This window comes from Pristis pectinata, chromosome 13 (assembly GCF_009764475.1).
Source record: "Pristis pectinata isolate sPriPec2 chromosome 13, sPriPec2.1.pri, whole genome shotgun sequence".
NCBI lineage: Eukaryota > Metazoa > Chordata > Chondrichthyes > Rhinopristiformes > Pristidae > Pristis > Pristis pectinata.
In genome coordinates this window covers 40,593,446-40,616,297 of record NC_067417.1, presented here as the reverse complement: position 1 = coordinate 40,616,297, position 22,852 = coordinate 40,593,446, and the positions used below count along the sequence as shown (strand labels likewise).

Genomic DNA, 22,852 nt, shown 5'->3' with positions numbered 1-22,852 from the left:
GTTTATGTATGTAGAAATTAAAGTAATTAAAGAATTAAGAAATAATTAAAAATTAAAACTTGAGTGGCATTCTTTTTCCAGAAACCAGATAAGGTCTTGGAACTGATGAACAAATTATTGAGTCCTGTGATACCACAAATCAGTGCACCCCAGTCTAACAAAGAACGACTGAAAAACATGGCACTTTCTGTAGCTGAGAGGTAGGAACTGCAGGTCCTGCTAATAGTTTTGTCTTTATCTTTCTACAGGGTTAAGATAATGGAAAAGGCTAAATTTTAAATGCTCTTTAACTTTTTATCCATGTATTTATATGTATTCTTTGTTCTCTTGCAAGGTACTCCCTCTTGTCAACATATTCTTTGCTCTTTGTTCTCATTGGTTGTTCTATAGGCTTAATAATCTTGAGCAGCTTATAAGTATTACTTGAACTTGATAATCAAAATTGCTAATAATGGATTTTTTTTAAATAACGGTGACCAAAAGCAACAACACACTTGATAGATATACAGCTGTCATTAAAATAAATTTAGAGCAAGTGAAATAATTAGTAAAATACACTGGCTGGTTATTGGCTTGCAGATTTAACTGGTGATTCTGACTCCGAAAATAATACAGTAAATTGCCTGCTTATAATTATTTTTTCAAACATTCATGCCAATAACACTAGGATTTATGTGGAAACATTTATCCACAACTTTTCCATAGATAACTTGCATTTTTACAATATTCTTTGGATATTGGAAAAATATCAACTGGTTTGCAAGACAGAATTGAAAGCTGGCTTCAGAGACTGAGAGCATATGCACATTGAACTGCTGATGCTGGAAATCTGAAACAGAGAACAAAAATGCTGGAAGCAACCTATAGCATCAGTGGAAAGAGGAACCGAGTTAACCTTTCAGATTGTGAAAACTGTTTGTCAGAACTGGGAAAGAGCGAAAGCAAATTAGTTTTAGGTTACAGAGAGGTTGGGGAGGGAACAGATAGGACTAAGGGAATATCTGATAGAGTAAGACCAAGGATGCCGTGGGGATAAGCTGTTGATGATGTTATCTGGTTGGTGGGTAAGTTAATAAGGGCAGTTAGAGACGACACAGACAAAAGGACATAAAAACTGCCAAATGCCCAGTCGCCTTAAGTGTATAAAAGGAGAGAGAAATACAGCCACTATTACAAGTGGATGACCTACAACAGAAATTGCCACTTTTACTTAAATTCTGATACAGAGAAAGTGAATTACCTGTTGAATTTGATATATAGTCTTGAAGGCTGCAACATGCTTAGACAGAAGGTGAGGCACTGTTCTTCTAGCTTGCATTCAAAATGTTATAGCAGATAAGGAGGTCACAGACAGGTGAGGGGAGAGTGGGAATAGAAGTGAATGGAGAATTAGTGGCAGGCAACAGGAGGCTCAGACTACCCCTTGCAGACTGAACACTGGTTTTTCCAATGAAGAGGACACTACATTTTGACCATCAAACAGTATATTCAGTTGGAAGAAGTGCAAGTGAATCATGGCTTCACTGGGATGGTGGGAAGGGGAGAAGTAAAAGGCCAGTATTGTATCTCCTGTGGTTGCATTGGGAAAGTGCTATGAGAAGGGAAATGATTGATGGAGATAGAAGAGTGGTCCTGGGAATTATGATGGGAATGGTCCCTTCTGAATGTTGAAAGGAGAGGGCAGAGGAAGATGTGTACTGGTCGGAATCTGTTGAAGATTATGGAATTGTGAGGGATGATCAATTGAAGCAGAGCCTGGTGGGGTGAAAGGGAGGGACAGGGGAACTCTACCGTAGGTCTGTCTGGGGTAGTGAGAGTCTGAGAGCAGAGGTGCAGGAAATAGACGAGGTTCTGTCAACCATGATAAAAGGGAAGCAGTGATTCACGAGAAAGGAAGACATCTCAAAGGTGTGGAAAGTCTTGTGATTGGAGCAGATATGAAGGAGATGGAGGATTTTGGGGGGATTGGGAAGAAATAGAATGGAGTTCCTTTGAGAGGCAGGGGAGAAGGAGGTGTTTGCAAGATAGTTGTGACAGTCACTGGGCTTATAATGGATATTTGTTGCTAACCTTTCTCCTGAGATAGAGGCAGAGAGGGAAGGGAAAGTCAGATGGGCCATGTGAAAGTGAAATTAGGATGGGAGTTGCAGCAAAGGCAGTGATATTTTTGAGTTCTGTATGAGTGCAGGCAGCAGTGTCAGCACAGTGGTTGGTATACCAGAGAAAGAGTTGAGAGAGGGGGCCTAAGTGGGACTGAAACAGATTGGGCCCTCACAAATTTCCACTGCAACACTTTTGATCTGGAGGATGCTAGTGGAGTTGAAGGAGAAGTTGTTCAATGATTGAATGAGTTGGTGAGGGGAACTGGTTGGGCTTCTGTTCAATGAAGAAGCAGTGACCCTCAGACCTTCCTGCTGTGGGAGAGAGGTGTAAAGATATATTCATGCTGAGTGCAGTTGGAGTTTGATGGGAGAAAACTGCTGTGGGTGGAATAAACTGCTAAAGAGATATAAGAACTGGAATCCTGAAATTTACTCACTGAAATAGAGTGAACTCATCATGAACAAGAGTGACAGACTTGGTGAAGTAGGAGCTTCCTTGAAGAGAGGCAGGCAAAAAATGTGTACTCTTTTAAGATGGATAAGATCATGTTTCAAAGCATCTTCCTAATGTCCCAAGGTTCTTCAGAGATGAAAAGAACTCCCAAATCAATAGATGAGATATTAGAAAAGGTGATCGACTGCTTGATCTTTACAACAGGTCTCTGGAAAACCTTAGAGGGGAATGGGATAAAAGTGACTCAAAGCACAGATGTTGTCGCAGGTGCCAAATTCTGAGGAAGCGAAAGGTTGGGCTGGTGAGGTGGTGATAAAGTTGAGGCAGTTTGGAAATTGCAAAAATAAGGAGGGGCAAGGACTTGGTTTGATCTAAGCAAGAATTTGAAAAAAGCATAGACAGCACGGTTATGATCTGTGATATAAAGAAACCCCAGTCACTCGTGTTCGGGTATTGTTTTTGTTGGATAACATATGTCTTTTCCGATAGATATCGCAATCAAGGAATTGCTGCTGCAAAGTCAATTGACAGCACTTTCTACCTTCTGCTGGACCTAATTACCTTCTTCGATGAGTACCATTCTGGCAATATTGACAGAGCAATTGACGTGAGTTACTTACGCTTTCATTTCATTAAAAGGTGGTAAATTTTATACCCCTGTGTTGTTGTTGCTTTCAGAAACCAATCTCAAGGCTGTTCATGCCCAAGACGGATCCATGTCCTCTTATGGTGGTGGAAGTATTGGTTGGAAAGTAGTTTCAACAACAGCCCAAGGAGGCAACAATAACCTGCGTTTCTCCTCCACACACGGATGGCAAACTGTGTTATGGAATTTAACTTTGCATTTTATTTGATTATAATATTGATCATGATAACATTTTAGGTATATTTTTGTTTTAAATAATTAGCAAGAACACTACCCTAGCTTTCTTTCCTCTTTCAGTGTACAGTAACCACTATTTCATTAAGGTCATTCATCAACTGATTGAATAGCAGAACAGACTTGAGGGGCTAAATAGCCTTATCATTTCTTGTGTTCCTAACTCTCACGTGGCATCACTGATTTGCCAGGACTACTCGCTCATTATTTCTGGTTTCAGTAACCAGTATTGTGGGCCATCCTCAAGGTTTTTAGTTAAAAATACAAGACCATATGGAATATGATTTTTACAATGCTCTTCCTAACCACTGGTTCATTTTCCTTGTTAGATCATGGACAAACTGAAACTTGTGCCACTCAGTCAGGAGAGTGTTGAGGAGAGAGTGACAGCTTTCAAAAATTTCAGTGATGAGGTAAGAAGCTTTAGCAGAGATCGATGTTATTTTATTCTTTTGCGTATGATCTTCAATGATGTGAAATTTCAGCTTGTAATTGTACTGTAGCATTCAAGTAAAATCAGAGATTGAATAACGGTCTGAATGCCACTTGAAAAAGATGCAAAGAGCCCTTTTGCAAATTAAATTTGGACTGGATTAGTGTACAAGTATACACAACAAATTTTAAAGGCCTCTTCTGGGTCAGTACCCCAATCTTCTCTCTGCAAAAGTAGAATGATAGGTGATCAATATTTTTAATTCGTTATACAAATAAACTTGTTCAGATTCAGGTTAGTTTATTGTCATATATACTAGGGTGCAATGCAACCAGTGTAAAACAACAGAATGGTGCAAAGTATATTTGTAAAGTAGTGCTAAAAGAAATGCTAAAGTGACAATAATGGAAGAGATAGGATTAAGAGTTTGAGAATGTGGCAACACCCCTGGGAAGGCGATGTGAAAGGTGATTGGTTCAGAAGTCTGATAGCAGTGGGGAAGAAGCTGTTCTTGAGTCTGGCCTTCTGGACTTTCAAGCTCCTGCATCTTCTAGAAGGTAGAAGGGAGAAAAGGGAATGGCCAGGGTGGCAGGGAGTAATGAGCCAGTGATGGACTAGGCTATGTCTCTACAGCAGCTCCGTTGATGAAGACAAGGTTGTTTTCACCTCCCCCTGCTTCGTTCGGTCAACAACCAGCTCTTTTGTCTTGCTAACGTTAAGGGCCATGCTGTTATTTTGACACCGTGACATAAGGTTCACGATCTTTTTCCTGTACTCCATCTCATCATTGTTATTGATCCGGCATATAACAATAAACTAATCCGAATGTTACAGGTATAATCTTTGTAAATCTTATACTCGTTTTTGTACTTCTTTACATTTATTATAATCTTGTAACCAGAAATGTACACAGTACTCCAAATGTGATCCAGTTAAGGTTCAGTTAAACATTCAGCACAACTTTTCTGTTTTTTTTAATTAGTCCTTCGAGAATCAAAACCAGAAAATACTTTGGCAGATGAGACTGCATCTGTGGAATAGGAATTAATGTCTATGAATCTGTCTGTTCATACTACAAGATCCTTTGTCTACCCCATTTAGATTTTTATTTCAAGTTGACAGGTGACCTAATGTGTTTTTACGAAAACTAATACCCGTGTTGAAATTAATTTGCCAATTCTGTGGCCATTCTGCAATTTCTTTTGGAATTTGTTGCAATCCACAATATCAGCTATTCCTTCTCTCCCAAAATTCTGTCTGTCTCTGTCTCGTTCTATTGATTGCAAAAGCTAAATCAGAATTCTAACTTGCAGTATTTTATGTCTTCAAAGCATGTGCTAGGGAAGGTTTTGTATACATAAAAGTCTGTATCTTGCTAGCTGAGACCAGCATGGAAGTCTTCAATGTTCAGCCAATCTACCCAGACTTGGCACATGCATTGAGAGTCAAGGATTTACTGATAGACTCAGTGGCCCAAATCTGACAGCAAGCTCACTCACTGAAATCTGACATTACAACAAGCTTCCAATTAAGATTGGTCATTAAGATGTGATGGCATTACACATTTTTACCATTTTCATTGTTGCTTCTGTTATGGAAACAGCAGATTGTTGGTTGCAGCATTGTTTGGATTATCTGCCACTTGTATTTGCCTAATTTACTTTCTCATTGAATACAAACTAAGTGTTATTCACTAATTATTGGCAATCCTAATGAGCAATTCTTTCTTATACAGATTAGACACAACCTGTCTGAAGTACTGCTTGCCACTATGAATATTCTGTTTACCCAGTATAAAAGACTGAAGGGTACAAGTCCAGCCACACCTGCGAGACCTCAGCGCGTGATGGAGGACAGAGACACAGTAAGATTACATCAAATAACCTTTTACCCTTTGAGGACCATTTAGAAATGGTGAATTATGTCATCTAAACTGTGTCATCTGCATTAACAAATATCTGGAAAACTAAGCATTCCAAAGTCTTTTAAGTATTGTAATGGAAGCATCTCAAACTTCGAGGATTTATAAGGTTTATACAATTTACTTTTTAAACCGAATGATTTGTGGAAGTAGAGAGGAGAGAGCGAAGTTTTAGTGACAAGAAAAAAAACTAAACAGGAAATGTAAGGCAAGATTTAAAAGAATATAAGATTTAATATAATATATTAGGCCTAATTTGTCTAGTATCCTGTAGAAATTTTAAATGCTAAAGCACATTAAACGAATACTGTTCACATTTCACACATGGAATTTTGACTGACGTCTGATTCATCTAATCAAGATTCATGTGATGGTGATGCTAGCAGTAATATTTATCCAGGCAGAATTTTTTTTTTGAAGTTTAGTATTCCTACTCTTTCAACACCATGGATATACTCCTTTGGTAACAGGAAGAGGAGTCGGTTTTATTTTTAAGAAGAAAGTTCATGAGTGCGGTGCGTGTTGATTTTCACCTTTCTGTGGAAAGACATCTTTTGTTCAGCTCCTTTCTCCATTTTGGTAACCATGTTGGATCAGCTAACATTTGTAGATTGTGATGCATCCTTTTGATTCATTCCCTTAATTATGGGTGTATACAATATTGTTCTCTTGAAAAGTCAGTCTTCCAATATCAGCTGCTTCTTTCAATTAGAAATGCTTTTGGTTTTTTGAAAAAAGTCTTGTTTCTTAAAAAAGATTTTGTTATGCATTTCCTTTGGTTTCTTTACAGCAACTCAGGCGCCAGGCACGTGCCTTGATAACGTTTGCTGGAATGATACCATACAGGATGGCTGGTGACACAAATGCACGCCTGGTGCAGATGGAGGTCCTCATGAACTGACACAATTGAGGAGAGCTTTCACATTGGAACAATAAACCAATGGTGTAATAGATCTTTATTTTTGGAGTTCACTTTGCATTTTTCAAATTGGAAATAATATTTTCTTTGTTTAAAATTTAATTTTTACTTTTTGGAAACTCTTGCCCTTGTTAATTTGAATCTCCAGATTTAAAATAAATGGGAAATCACAAACCTGTTATAACAAATGACGTTGATTTTATTACACTCATTGCACGAAGAGCTAGTCTTTTGTTTGAAGTATTTATGTATTCGATTGAGAAAATGAATTGTGTTTTATACTTCTCCCTGAGTGAAAATTGTAAGTTTACAATCTATTGTTATAGCACTCTGCACAGTATCCTTGTTTGTTCTTGGTTGTTTCATGACCTTCTAGTTGTGAGAAATGAAAGGGGTACTTTCTGTGACAGCAAGTCGGAGCTGGTTCAATCAGACTAACGTAAGCGGAAACTGTAATTCATTTTAATTGTGTGCAACCGCAAAATCGTATCCCAAAAAGGTTCCTTCCCTTATGGTATAAGTTCTTTAATCAATTATCTGTCAATTTTCAAGAATTTGTTGATAGAAATTGTCACTGCAGTTCTAGTTGACTTTTATTTAAGCCCCCTTTATAAATTGCTCATGAAATTACATCGCTATCAAGTGAAGTTGTAGATATTTCCCTACACCATACTTGCACTTGTACTTCATTTTACTCTTTGACTGATTGATGTAAAATCTAGCTGAATCGTTCTTTTTGGAAATCATTCCAGCCCAGAAACTTGCAACAACACTGTTGTCCCTGACAAACTATCTGTAAAACCTGGCCAATTAGCCTCACTTGCTGCATGATACGATACTCCTTTTTCTAAGTATGTATCCAAATCACTTTCTGTACATTATTGTTGAATTGTATCCACCACCCTATTCAGCCATGTATTCCAGACCTTCGTAACTCACTGTATAAAATAATTTCTCCTCTCCCCTCTTTTTGGAGAAGGAAATGTCTGAATCTTTTATCTTGTTTTGATGCAAGTTAGACATTAGTAGTCAACAAAGCTTGGCCATTCATTCTCCCTCAGTACCTATGATCCAGATGAGATCCTGCAGACGATTGAGAGCGTGCTTTGAGGAATCACAGCAGGTAATTCACCATCTATTTGTTTCAAATTAAGAAACAGTGACTCCACAAGTTAAATCAAATGGGGAGTGAACACTGATATAAAGATTATGAAATGAACATTGCCTTAATCTGGCTCAGCTAATGCATTTTAGATTATTTACCACAACATCTTTGATGGTAAAGTTAAATATTTAGAAAATCTTTCTGCTCCATTTCCCCCTTTCTATCCCCTCTGCTCTATCCCCCTTTTCTGTAAATGAACAGATGAATTTACCTCGATTTTATAGCTACCACAACGGAGGTATGCGAGAATGCTGGACAGGCTGATGTGCTGCCATCGATTTGAGGTTGGTATTGGTGCAGCAGCTGGTGTTGTGAATCAGGCCGGCAAAAAGCAACTGCTACGATCCGGCTATTTCACAACACCAGGGTTGCATCATACCACTGGCTTCATCGCAAGATCTGCTGCTTTGAAAATCTTGTATCACTTGACACTCCGGTAAGTGAAAATAGCTATATCCTTTTGCATCGATTGTACTTTCATTTTACTTTTTTTAAGAATAGGAAAATCATATTTATCATTTGTAAGGCAACATCAGGTGCTCCAGTTCTATGGAGGCATTAGGTAGGCACTCTTTGAACATTGTGGTTGCTCACCTCCATTCGATTAAGAAGAAAGTATTGAGCAGAAGGCAGATGTTTCCCTTCAGAAGAGAGGAAGAATTGAAGAGCGTGTTTTAAAGGATCATTTGTGGCCTCCTTTCAGTCTCCTGGAAAGGTACAAGTGGAAGTGGACAAGATGGGAAAAGGACAGCAGTACCTGATCAGCTCATGGAAACTCTTAAAGTAACAGCAACAGAGGTAATGAGATTGTTAGCAAGGCTCTGTAAGATTGGCTGATTTTCAGGAATAGAAGATCTTCATTGGATCAATTAAATTACGTGTCTAATTGTGGCATTTATTTGCTATTCTGTTGGTTGCTTGTTTCTTCCTGCTCCATTTTCCCCTTCCCAACCCATCCCCTCCATCCCCAGTTAAAATAAATAATTCCTTTCAATGAAAAATCATCTTCATTCTCTGCATTTATACAGCACCTTCCCCCATAAATCTACCCTCATCTCTACTTACTTGGATGTAAGCAAATAAGTTAACTGCTTGAAATGACATTGCAAACTATTTTATCTGTTCAATGCAGTTATTTTGCACCAACTTTTGAAAATCGATTGTGCTTTCTATGTTAAATGTGTTTATATAAAATTGAAAATATCTCAATAAAACAACAGACAAAACTAAATGAAACAGTTGTGTACCAAAAATGTAAAATTGAACTTTATAATAATGAAGAGGTAGCCACTTTTGTTCTATTTGTAATATTTTAATCAAATAATATCAATAAACTTTGTATATGAATCCCAATAATATGAAAATGTATGTTTAATGAAGTATCACTGCCTACAATTGAGTTAATAAGAGGTGGAAATCATCACTATTGTAACAGTTTCTAAGGTTTCACATCAACTTGAAGCAATTATTCTGTAAGTTCTGTTGTTTTAGTGAATACTTAACAAGTTGGATATATATTGAGTCAATTTGTGGAATAATTCTTCGGACGTGGAAAAGTTTGTTTTATTGAGTCTATTGGCAGTGGGAGGGAGAGACGTTGTTATTATTATTTCACAACATGGTGACGCAGGGCCTAAAGGCAATATTCGCCTAATAACCATTTCATTAGAAATATTACCACTGGTTATCTCAACTTATCTGACTCTTCAATGTGAAATTTAAAGCCCCATGGCATTGAATGCAGAAAATCAATTAACCATGACTTCCTCAGGCTTAAAAATGTTTTCAGTTTGTTGCTATATACAGCTGTAGTTCAGTGCATTTCCATGCTGTATGATTTAGTCTATAACAATACTTGGAAATCATTGGACATTAAAATTTAAATTGATTCCTTCCCATATTACAAATTGGCCAAGTGTTACTAACGAATGCATTGGAGTGCCTGGTATGATTGGGGTTCCAGAGAGGCAACCAAGTCCTACCGATTCTTCATCTCCAGCTGACAGACCAATGCTTCATTCAATGTGGTATTCAGAGGATGGTACCAATACACCAGCATATTATGTGATGACTTCCTACTATCCTGTACTGATACCAGCTGAATGAGTGCAGGAAGGTTACGGGTACAAGTGCATGCATATATTTGATAATGTTGAAATCCTGGCTCCTGCCATCCTGCAGCCGGTTGTTCTGTACGGGGGTAAGCTTGTTCCTAAAGAAAAAGGAAATGCACTTCACGTTGGGGGAAATGTGAAGCTCGGTTTGGAATTTGATCTCTTCAGATCAAAAAGAACTCCCCAAAAATGGTATATTTATCAATGGCAACAGGTACTTCATTGCCTGAAAAGTGCTTTGGGGCTATCTAAAGTGGTATTTTGGGAGGCAGATGTAAAAGGCTTCTTCCATTTTGCTGAATTTCATGGCCACCTTGCACCTCTCAACCCAACATCAACTCTTCCACCTGGTTGCTTTTTTTTAATCATTATGCTTGCCTCTGCCTCCCTAAACAAATTTAACCTGGCCTGCTTTAATCAGGGATTCCTTGGGTCACCTCTGAATTTTTCCTGAGGCTGGTTTCCTATTCTTTCGTGTTTGATGTAAATCACTCTGGTTCAAAGTAGTTTGAAAAAGTTTAAACTTTGGCCTCCCTTTACTGGTTATACAGGCCAGGTAAAAAAGTGTGCACTTTTTAAATCAGAATGAACAAAGATTTCTGCTGACCTTTGTAATAAACTTCTTTCCAGTTCTACTGCCCTGAGGGTAGTAGTAAGCTGAATTTACCTGCACTGTTCCCTGCCTATTCCTGTCTGTTGCAGGTTCCTCTCACATATATATATATAAGCCCTGCGGTTAAGCTTTAGCCATTATTTCCTCACGCTGTCACAGAGAGCCGTGAGCCTATCCAATGGCAGATCCCGAGAACTCTGTGCAGTCTCCCAGCTCAGGAGTCGAAGCCATCTCCCATGGCAGGTTCACCATCAGTACTCTGGTCAGCAATGAAGAAGACAGCATGAACATCTACTGCCAACCCGAGCTCACCTGTGGCAGCCTTGGCTCCAACAACCTGACTCAGAACAGCACCTTTTACTTGAGAACTTTCGGCTACAACACACTGGATGTTGTGCCCAGTTACGAGTATTATGCCAACACTCAGATGGCAGGAGAGGGAAAGAAAAACAGACCGACCCTAGCCGACCTGTGCAGCTACATGATGGTAAGAGGCTCCACTGCAGTTCAGAATGACCTGTGCTCTGCCTTCTGGGCACCCTGTTCGTAATCCCATTTTGTCTGGACCTGATCCTAATAGGTATAGATCATTCAAACACACTCCACATGATGTATCTTCAATAAGGTCTGATTCTTGAAGTTTATTTGAATTTACGCCATATTTTAAAATGTATCAAGTTCAGTTGAAAGGTTTCTCCTGGATGCTGCCCACCCCACTCAATGTTATCGACATTTTCTGGGTTTTATTTTAGATTTTCAGCATCTGCAGTCTTTGCTTTTGAAATTAATCTTTTGGTAAATAATATTCTTTCAAAACTTCTCACATGAACTCTAGACATTTTTTTAATAATGCACCTCTATCTTTAATTTTACTTCAAACTATTTTCCCCTTCAAAATCTTTGGACACCCATAATTTCATCCATTTTTAAAATATATAATTGTATAAAGCCTGACTGCTTTAATCAAATGTTAGTCTTCTAACCATCAGAATACGATCACCAAGTTCATTCATAGTCTGTTGAAAAGTTCGATTTCTAAAGGTACAGGTGTCTGAGTTTCGCTGGTCAAATTTTCGATCTTGCCCGACCATCTCAGGGTTTATGGGCACTAACTTTCAGCTATCATCCAGTGATGGCTCTGGCTTAAAATATAGTTCAGGATGACTTTTCTGATGACCATAATATTTTTTAATCTATTAATGACAAAGATTGAGAAGAGGAACAGAACAACTCCCAGTTAGGGACTAGCATTTAACCGATGCCAAGTTTTTATTCTAAAATGTTGAATGTTGTTATTGAAGAGAAAACGGAGTAAAACAAAGCGTTTAACTCCTCAAAGAAAGTTGAGACTGAGGACGGAAGATTTTTGCTTTTGGCATAGTAGAACATAGGATAAAGAACAAATGTGCAGCTTAAAGAGAGTAAAAGAAACTTCATTTGGGAAGTTAACTAGGATGTTCAATTGGCGGGAAGGAAATAGAAGATTAGAAGCCATCGGTTGGATCATCCATCGGATGATTAGTGCATGAGAAGCCACAAGAATAGCCTTCTATAGGAATCAATATATAAGATTGGGCTTTTTGGAGAGGTGAGGTGTTGAGGGGACTGTCATCAGCTTATGAATTTGTGTGGCACAGTGGTGAAGCTAATAGAGCTGCTGCCTCACAGTTCCATCAACTCAATCCTGACCTCTGTCTATGCAGAGTTTACACATTCTCCTAGGGACCCCATGGGTTTACTGTGGGTGCTCTTACTTACTCCCACATCCCAAAGGTGTGAGACTTGGTAGGTTAATTGGATATTATAAATTCCCCCCTGTGTCTGTAGATGACCGGTCAAATCTTAAGGGAGTTGGGAATCTGGAAAGAACAAAAATAAGTTTAGTGTAGGGTAGGTGTAGATGGGTACTTGACGGTTAGCATGGTGAAGAGCCTGTTTCCATGATGGCTCTATAGCTTTGTCAATTGTACAGTTCTGAGAACTCCATTTACGCACAAAGAAGATTTTAAAACTTGGCGTGCTAGTAGGTGAAGAATGACAATGGGTGAACCATTCCAAATGGAGGATAAGTAACAAGAAGTACAGTTTTCATCGCCTTTTGGCATAAATGTAAATTTGTAGTCGTCAGCCCATGAATGCATATATTGGGATCTGATAAAATTTGATTAGCATGCAAAGAAATAGTCACAAAACTACAGAGAGGGAGCTGAAGCCAAGCCTGAGTGAACATACAAATTATTAAATGGATTAGTTATCACCCAACCCAGAAGGAGCAGGTTGAGGTCAGCCATGGGCGTAACCTTGGCTGGAGGTCATCTTATAGTATCTTGTTTGGAACTGAACAATATGCTGTTCTAAATAAGATACTGCCTCAAAAATGGAATGTAGTTTGGTACCATGAAGTTGTCTAAAATAGATCAAATTAAAAGCACTAAATACATGGTAGGTTCAGAAGCATTGGAAAAGAGAATCAGCAGGCTAATATTTTAGACAATACCCTGATCAGTGTTTACTGGTGATAATTCACATTTTGAACTTTTGCAGCTTTCTGTTTTAAATGTATATTAAGGATGGAATGTGGTGTAGCCATAATCCTGTGCTTGGAGCTCATGCATTCCACTACCTGATGTGCACCAATTGCTAGATTATTGAAATGATTCCATTACCTTCCAGGAAACAGAACAACATTCACCCCCCTTATATGAAAGTGGGACGAATGATGAACTTGGCAAAAGAGAGGAACAATTAAGCAGTGATAAGGTTCCAGAAGAGCCTGTCCGATTTGGTTGGATAAAAGGTGTAATGGTATGTCCTCTTTCTATCCCACACTACTATTTGACATCAAAAGAGTGTTAGGGCACTATTTTCTATAATGATTTTTTTTCTTGACAGTCAATTAGTTTCTAATATTAGCAAGCAATAGGTGGTAAAACTATCCTTTGACAATATAGCACATGTTTAATACAATTTTCATGTGTTATAATGGAATGATCAGTCATTGCTTGGTTATGTTGTCAGTGTCCAATTATAACCTTCAGTGACATGACAAACTGAAAGAAGAAGAACAATTTTAAAATCATTTTTTAACTCTGTGTGTACAAGGATTTATTTGTTATGCATCGCTCCAAAGGTTAGTGCTGTTCCAGACATATTTGTGGAGAATGTATGAATGCACTTAAGGATATTTTTGTTCTTAGAGAGAGGAACAGGTTTTATCATGGACTGCATCCTATAATGTGTCAGTAGTGGAATAATAGAGGCTCTCCATAGTAGTGAGCAGACTAACATTATGTATTCTCAGCAAACCCATCCAACGTTTTATGTTCCTTGTGTCAAATTTTTCTCTTAGTGTTGACAAGAAACCCAACAAATACGTTTTTGCAATGTTGTTTCAGAAAATAGATGGCAGCTCCCAATCCTTTTTGAATGCCACTATGGTGCTGTCTGTCCTTGGTACTTCGCTCATTTATAATGGTTCATTGAGCAAATACTGTCACCTTCAATTGCAGTCTGTTTATGCATCCTTTCACAGAGTTAAGCATTCGAGTGAGAATTAATGTAGATATCAAGTCTGTGAGAAACAAGGGAAAAAAAGCTTTACACCAAAATCTGTTCCATCAGATCATCTTGCAATAGTTGTTACATGAGAAGTCAGAATTCACATGAATAAAATCTTTATCTGTATAATGGGTGAACTTGTATCCAGTTGGATCATTAGAGTACCATTTTGTTTTAACACAGTTATCCTAATAAGTAATGAGCTTAATTTTGCTTTTGCATTTGTGAGGATGATTAAAATGCTGTGGTTGCTGTCATTACGCTGAAGCTGAAAGCAACTTGCGGATGTTGGTACATACATGGTTAAATGCAGAAGTTTGGAAGTTATTGCCAGCTGCTCTGCAAGCTGCAGTGTTGCAACGTCTGCAAATGAAATCAACTAAAAATCACTGATTTGACAAGAAATTCAATTATGTACACGTGATTCTTGCTGTAAAAGATCAACTGAAAATGTTAAACTTTGTTAAATGAGGATACATGCTGTACATATCATAATTAATGCTAAAATGACTTCCTAGCTGTGAAGAACTAAATTTATGTGTGGAGTTCAGTTCATTCAGGGAATTATTTAAAAATCCCACATTTTTTGAAGTTTTTTTGTGAATAACTTTCTACCCCTTATCTCATCTAATAGACTTATTTAATACAAAAAAAGTTTGATAAATTTACAAGTTGGCTGAAGTCATATTATGATATTTTATTTGGATCTTAACTAAACTGTTGTCCATCAGAAAACTCTAAGAATTCTCCAATATGATTAGTTATTCAGCCAATTTGACATCATTGATGTTGATTATTACAGATCCACTTCACAGACACCTGATTCAATTAAAGTTAGAAAAGGGAAAATTGGTGCCACAGAGATCGGTAAAATTTTGTTAAAGTTTCTTTGAGATCAATGGCAAGTGTGTCATTGACCAGAAAACCATTCCAATGTTCATTTGCCAACCCTTCATACGTAAGATGATTCTTAATCCATTTTAGCTTGAACTTGCATCTTGAGTGAAACTTTTCAGTCAAGGCATTATGGAGCAGAAATTCAATTGATAGCATTTGATGACAAAGTAAACAATGTGAATTAAAGTCACATCATTCACGAAGTTTAAAACTGGTGTTTAAGCCTGTTGCAGATTATTTGTCATTTATTACATATACAATGTTGCAAAAATAATACACGGTCTGGAGTTACATAAGACCATTAGACCTTTTGTAGCTTATGTGTCCTTTCTTAGCATTATGTTTCTCTGTTTGACAATTTTATTTCATACAATACTTAGTAATTTCTATCTGTGTAAACTCCTTTAATCCACAATTTCATTCTAGTCCAGTTATTACTGTAATCCATTCCGTTTTTAAAAAAGGAAAGCTATTCTGAATGCTACTGTTTTGGAGTAAAGGTCTTTCTAATCTTGCCTTGTTTATTACACTGCAGATGCACTGAACACTGATCCACGTTAGTGAGAATCAAAAATAAGTAATAAAAAGTTAAGAAAGTCAACTGCCTCAGGAGCTGATAGCATATAACTAGCATAGGAAAATATGCACCTTTTTTTGCTCCCATTGTGTTACAAATAAAATTATTCACTATATGTTATAACACAAACCCAATTCCTAATAGACTACATAGGAATTACATTGCACGCATCATAGTGATCTTACTTCACTGACTGATTGGGAATTGAATGTTTTTTTGAATGCATGTATTATTATTGTTGCTTTCCTGCTTAGGTTCGATGCATGCTGAATATCTGGGGCGTTATTCTGTATTTACGGTTGTCGTGGATTACTGCACAGGCTGGAATAGGTAAGAGAAAATTTGCAAACTTTGAAGTATATTTTTTATTGAGAGATACGGCATGGAAATAGGCCCTTTGGCCCACTGAATCCACACTGACCACCAAGCACCAATTTACACTATTCCTACATTAATCCCCATTTTATTCCCATGTTCTTCTCAACTTCTCCCCAGATTCTACCACTCACCTACACACGAGGCACAATTTACACTGGCAAATTAACCTACCAACTCGTGTGTCTTTGAGGGTCAGGATTGAATCCTGGTGCTCTGAGGCAGCAGCTCTACTAGCTGTGCTGCCTTATTTGTACAATTGAAGTGTTTGCTTTTTAAAAAAAAGTGTTTTCATGACTACTTGAATTTGTTTCATAGATAATTAAAATGCCTCAATTTTGGGTGCAATGTTTCTGTATGTAAATACTTAAACAACTGCAGCAAGTCCTATGGTATGAGGACTAAGTTCTCTGAGTGCTTTTCGCAGTACTAAGGAAAATATAACTATGGAGTAATGCTACATTATTGGCATGATATGTACCGATTAATTCTTGTAACTACTTTATTTCTTTAAAGAGTACATTAAAATAATTCAACTGGTTCCCCCGTTGGGTCCGCATGTATGTAGTATGGTATTGTCCACATCATGATCCCTGCTCCTCATTGAGTTGGCCGCCTTGGCTCTCAACACCCTGACACAAGCAGAAAATTAGTTAGGATCATCATCCAACAAACTCTGCATACAGGATATGCCCGTGTTTAGTGAGGACCGGGCAGAATTAAATTCAGCTGGAGTATCTCTGCACATTGAACGAGTTTTGCCTTAATGAGAATATACTGTATGTATCCAGTTTTCTGAAATTAATTCACTTTAATAATTATAATTTTACATAATTATACGATACAATAATTATAATTTACAATACCCAAACTTGTCCTAATATCTCTTCATATGATGTGATGTCAATTTTTGTTCGATATGTTCCTGTGAAGTTCATTAGGATGTTTTACTACATTAAAATAGGCCGAAATCGGCATGGTTTCCTTAAGGGGAGATCTTGCCTGACAAATCTGTTGGAATTCTTTGAGGAAGTAACAGGCAGGATAGACAAAGGAGAGTCAGTGGATGTTGTTTACTTAGATATTCAGAAGGCCTTTGACAAGGTGCTGCACATGAGGCTGCTAAACAAGATAGGGGCCCATGGTATTACAGGAAAGGTACTAGCATGGATGAAAGATTGGCTGACTGGCAGAAGGCAAAGAGTGGGAATAAAGGGGACCTCTTCTGGTTAATTGCCGGTGACTAATGTTTTGCAGGGGTCAGTGCTGGCTTCGCTACTTTTCACGTTATATGTTAATGATCTGGGTGATGGAATTGATTGTTTTGTGGCCAAGTTTGTGGATGATACAAAGATAGGTGGAGGGGCAGCTAGTGTTGAGGAAGCAGGGAGTCTGCAGAAAGACTTAGGTTGGTAGAGTGGTCAAAGAAGTGGCAAATGGAATACAGCATAGGGAAGTGCGTGGTCATGCACTTTGATAGAAGGAATAAAGGCATAGACTATTTTCTAAACGGAGTGAATTCAGAAGTCGGAGGTGCAAAGGGACTTGGGAGTCCTAGTGCAGGATTCCCTAAAGGTTAACTTGCAGGTTGAATCGGTAGTAAGGAAGGCAAATGCAATGTTAGCATTTATTTCAAGAGGACTAGAATATAAAAGCAAGGATGTAATGCTGAGGCTTCATAAGGTATTGGTCAGACCACATTTGGGGTATTGTGAGCAGTTTTGAGCCCCATATCTAAGGAAGGATGTGCTGGCATTGGAGAGGGTCCAGAGGAGGTTTACAAAAATGATCCCAGAATGGAAAAGTTAACGTATGAGGAAGGATTGATGACTCTGGACCTGTACTCGCTGGAGTTTAAAAGGATGAGGGGGGATCCCGTTGACGCCTACCAAATATTGAAAGGCCTGGATAAAGTGGACGTGGAGAGGATGTTTCCAGTAGTGGGAGAGTCTAGGACCAGAGGGCACAGCCTCAGAATAGAAAGATGTCCCTTTACAACAGAGATGAGGAGGAATTTCTTTAGCCAGAGGGGAGTGAATCTGGAATTCGTTGCCACAGATGGCTGTGGAGGCCAAGTTATTGGGTATATTTAAAGCAAAGGTTGATAGGTTCTTGATTAGTAAGGGCATCAAAGGTTACAAGGAGAAGGCAGGAAAATGGGGTTGAGAGGGAAAAATTAATCAGCCATGATTGAATGGTGGAGGAGACTTAATGGGCTCAATGGCCTAATTCTGCTCCTATGTCTTATGGTCTAAAATGGTTAATTATTGCAATTTGTTGATGTTATGTGGCTTCAGTTGTGTTTCATGTTCTGGGAACACAGTAATGGAAGGACTGGAACACTGCATATTGGTTGGATTTAAAGAGACAATTGAAAGTATTACAATCAGGAGATAAATTAACAAAACCATCAATCCATTAACAGCTAAAGAAAGAGCGAACTAAGAGTTAGGAAAAAATAAAGAAAATCAAAGTGCAGGTGAGCAACCTAGCAGAGCTGCATTTGCATGAAGTTTTTGCTAAGAGCGTTGTCATCTGTACCACTCTATGATACCCTTGTCATAGGCCAATATTGCAACATACTTCAAACAAGCTGAAACTATTTGACTCTGTGCCAGCTACAGGTGTCCTTGCAAATAAATATAATCTTGAAGCACTGGATATTTTCTGATTGTGATGAAAACACCAATAATATTGATTTTGTTTGCTTCCATTACAGCTTTGACATGGTTAATCATCATTATGTCTATAGTTGTAACCAGCATCACAGGTTTATCCATATCCGCAATATCTACTAATGGCAAAGTCAAATCAGGTATACTTTGGTTCCCACTTCTTTGCATTGCTTACTGCAATTTCATCAAGCAGAATTTGTACTGTTCTTTTAAATATAGAAGTCAATGCAGGTTGGTGAGTGCAAGCCTGAATGGCAAGTGATTTGTTGAAGGGAAGGGTACTCCAGTTAATTTTTGATTGAGCTGAAAGTTATGGAAGGTCTATAATGGGAGTCAGCTCTGAAGTTGACAGTGTCATGTCCGAGGTTATCACTGTCAAAAGGGAGAAAAGGTGAAATTAGGTAATCATTGTGATAGGGAGGATGTGGCATTGGATCGAGGTTGAATAGGATGCTGAGATTGCAAATAATCTGCATCAGTCTAAACTTTGTATAATTAGCAGTTGAAGGGACTTGAGTAAAAGGAGAACGAAGTGGATTTCATGAACAAAATCTTGGAGCAAAGGGATGGAGAGACACAGCCAGACAAATGTGTTTTGGAGCTCAGGCAAAGTATATGCGGTGGGGCTTGGGGCTGCTTTTGGGTTGCCCTGAATAGGTTGAATTTCATGTAAGCGTAAATGGTCCAAACTGCCTTTCTGTTTTTACAAGTCAAGGTTCTTCACTGCTTAAGATCTGAACCAAAGGGATGGGAAGCACTGAAGACGGGGACGATGTTGTAGGTTCTGTTTAAATTAAAAGCAGAATTCTGAAATAGTGGTAGAAACCACAGCAGGGAATCTGCTTGCATTCCTGAAGTCTCGAAACTTCTAATCCAATTCTTCATTTTTGATGTTTTTGCTTTGAATGATCCAATGTCCTTTACTCAGAGCAAATTGTTCTTCATTCCTCTGTTCAATGTTGCTATTTTTCAGGTGGTACATATTTCCTCATCTCCAGGAGCCTTGGGCCAGAGCTTGGAGGCTCCATTGGTCTCATTTTTGCTTTTGCGAATGCAGTGGCAGTTGCCATGCATACCGTAGGCTTCGCTGAGACTGTAAGAGATCTCCTCATTGTAAGTTGCATTGCTTTAAACATATTCACATGCTTCTTTCAAGGATCTTTCTCCCTGGGATGTAACCTTCCCACTTTCTATTTTGTTTTCATTTTGGCTGTAAATTCAACTGATTTCCCCCTTCAATGAGACAATTTGACCCCATGTTTATTGACTCTTAGATAGACACATTTTTCTATCATTCATAGGGGGCTATGTGGGAGGGAAGGGTTAGATAGATCTTAGAAAAGGATAAAATGTCAGCACAACATTGTGGGCTGAAGTGCCTGTACTGCGCTGTAGTGTTCTATGTTCTAATCATGATTCCATTCAAGGCCACTCTCAATATTGATAAGCACAGGACTGCTTTTGCAGTGACTGTTGAGATTACAGTGGCATTAGCTCATATACTTGGGCCTCTTTCCAGGCTGAAGCAGGAAACATTGGCAACATTGCCCAGTTGGCAGCACACTCTGGCTTTGGGAAAAAAATTCACAGATCCTTTCTATTCTAGGACAGCAGAATTCTTCTTATTCTCCTAACAGAGAACAGTTGTTAAGCATACACTTACTTCTCCTCACGGAGAGCAGTAGTCAGAGCCAGAGTACACTTGTTTAGTGGTATAGGGTGTCATTTCCATGCTCGTGTCACACTCCGGGTTCTGCTCATACCACTGCTTGAAGACGCAGCTGGTACTGTATGTGACCATACATAGTGCACCATGGTCAATTCCGACTCTGTGCCAGTACACTATGCTTTACATTTCTGAAGCACCATATCAAATCAAAGCGCCATCCTTGTATCTTGTAGTTTCTTGACTGTCATGCACACGAGGACGACGTGTGGACCATGTAAGCCATGCTACCATCCACAGTTTGATAGAGCAGATCATTTATGTTTTTGCTGCTTGAGCCACTAGGAGGAGCCTTGCAGCACTTAGCCGAGCAGGTCTCAAGATTCCTTGTTGTTTGCTGCATGCAGCACATCACCATTATGTGGGCCCAATCTTTTTCAGCAATTCACAATTGTGTCCATGCAATGAAATATACTATTCCTAATTAACAAACTGATAAAATTAGCTGCCTTATATGTTAACATTAAATTGATTGATCAATTTTTTATATTGCTTGCAACTACTAAACTTTGTTTCGTTTGTTTTATTTTGTGTGCGGCACACTGGCACAGCTGGTGCTTTACAGATCCAGTGACCTGGGTTCAATCCTGGCTTTTGGTGCTGTCTGTGTGGAGTTTGCACATTTCTGTGAGACCAGGTGGACAGATTAGCTTATTTTGGTCACAGAATGAAACTGTCTAAATTTCACCAGGATTTTGCTGATTTGGGCCTGCGGCCCACACTTGCTGCCTGAATACACAGATGTTCTGCATTCATTGTATTTGGCCCCACAAAGCTGAACTTGTTGGCTGACAGTGTCCTTTACCCAACTAGGGAGAGCCTGCATTGGATTCCAGTCCTGGTTCAATGTAATCAGCTCGTATATATGAGCCAAAGCAAGCCCCAGTCACAAAACTTTTGATGGATGGCAGGCTTCTGTCAAAGCTTTGACAGCTTTGGTTTGAATTTCTCTTACATTCAGAAACAATCAAAAACTAGTAAAAATGAAATATACGATGAGAAATTTTAAAAGCCATTTTTAAAAATAAAAGACTAATATCACCCAAAATGCGCTTAAAAAGATACTGCAATAAAAGGTAAAATTGTAACTTGCCTTCTCCAAGTGTTCTTCCTCACAGTCGTAAAATCTCATTGAAATGAAAGGACCGTGGTCTGAATGCTGGGAAATTGCAGCAAGTTTGTGCACTGGAGTCCGTGCAGAGTCCAGTAACAACGTGCACTGAAGGACTTGCTGGGTGCAATCTATTAGCAAGCTTTTGGCCTTTCACTTTTGGATACATGTGTCTCCTGGTATTTGCATGGGTAAATCGTCACAGCTCGCTGTGAAACTGCTGGCAATTCTCAGCCTACAGAATTTCATTTGCTGCCAGAAGAATCTATAAGAATTATGTATGGTATTCTTGTACAGTTGAATATAGGTAATTTTGCTGCCAGCAGCCCCAGTAGTTCTAAACTGAAGTCATATATACTGAATTAATACCATGCCTTTGTTATAATTGGGTAAGAAAATTATTCAACAGTATCTAAAATTGCATTCTTAATTTGCTGTGATATATTGTTACTTCATGCAGAACTCCCATTAATTTAGGTTCATTTTTAACATTTCTATAGGAGCACAGTGCAACAATTGTGGATCCCACAAATGATATCCGGATTATTGGAGTCATAACAGTTACAGTGCTGCTTGGGATTTCACTGGCTGGAATGGAATGGGAAGCAAAGGTAAAGTCACAGAAACTAACTAAACACACATAATTCCTAGATGCTGTATGAATCTGGCTACCAAGATGCTATTTTTTAATATTCCAAAGATCCTTAGATTCTGGTCAAGTACTGCAGAGTTGGAAAACTGCCAGCATAATACCCTTATTCACAAAAGGAGGCCAAAAAAAGGTACCTCTGGGCCAGTTAGCTTAATATCTATTTGCATAATATCTGCAAGAAACTGCAGATGCTGAAATCTGGAGCAGCAAACAATCTGCTGGAGGAACACAGTGGGTCAAGCAGCATCTGTGGGAGAAAAGGAATTGTCGATGTTTCAGGTCGAAACCCTGCATCAAGATACAGGGTTCTGATGCAGGGTTTTGACCTGAAGCATCAACAATTCCTTTTCTCCCACAGATGCTGCTCAACCCACTGAGTTCTTCCAGAGGTTACTTGTTGAGCCTAATATCTACTGTTGGAAAATGTTAGAATCAATTATTAAGCAAGTAATATCAACACAACTGGGAAAATGTCATCGGATTAAGCAGAGTTGTCTTGGCTTCCTGAAGGAGAAATTGTGTCTGGCAAATTTATTACAGTTTTTTGAGAAGTCTTGACCGGAGTTGACAAAACGAACCAGTAGATGTATTTGGACTTCCGGAAGATGTTCAACAAGATATCTCACAAAAGGTTAAGTTACAAGGTGGAGCCCCTGGTATTGGAGGTAATTTTTTAGTAT

At 38.5% G+C, this 22,852-nt stretch overlaps 2 protein-coding genes across 6 annotated transcripts in view; both read left to right on the top strand.

The window, feature by feature from the left end:
• The window catches only part of nup93 (nucleoporin 93), a 131,516-nt gene extending 124,633 nt beyond the window's left edge, over positions 1-6,883 (top strand). For all 3 annotated transcript variants that reach the window (XM_052028173.1, XM_052028172.1, XM_052028174.1), the window contains 5 exons: positions 82-200; positions 3,046-3,163; positions 3,766-3,849; positions 5,605-5,733; positions 6,581-6,883. In XM_052028173.1, coding sequence (XP_051884133.1) covers positions 82-200; positions 3,046-3,163; positions 3,766-3,849; positions 5,605-5,733; positions 6,581-6,691 — 561 coding nt within the window. In that variant the 3' untranslated portion in view covers positions 6,692-6,883. The remainder of the gene's footprint in view (positions 1-81; positions 201-3,045; positions 3,164-3,765; positions 3,850-5,604; positions 5,734-6,580) is intronic.
• Positions 6,884-10,759: 3,876 nt separating this feature from the next.
• slc12a3 (solute carrier family 12 member 3) overlaps positions 10,760-22,852 on the top strand; it is a 47,246-nt gene continuing 35,153 nt past the window's right edge. For all 3 annotated transcript variants that reach the window (XM_052028049.1, XM_052028050.1, XM_052028048.1), the window contains exons 1-6: positions 10,760-11,088; positions 13,275-13,406; positions 15,888-15,963; positions 18,728-18,823; positions 19,657-19,796; positions 22,021-22,131. In XM_052028049.1, the coding sequence (XP_051884009.1) occupies positions 10,780-11,088; positions 13,275-13,406; positions 15,888-15,963; positions 18,728-18,823; positions 19,657-19,796; positions 22,021-22,131 (864 nt within the window). In that variant the 5' untranslated portion in view covers positions 10,760-10,779. The remainder of the gene's footprint in view (positions 11,089-13,274; positions 13,407-15,887; positions 15,964-18,727; positions 18,824-19,656; positions 19,797-22,020; positions 22,132-22,852) is intronic.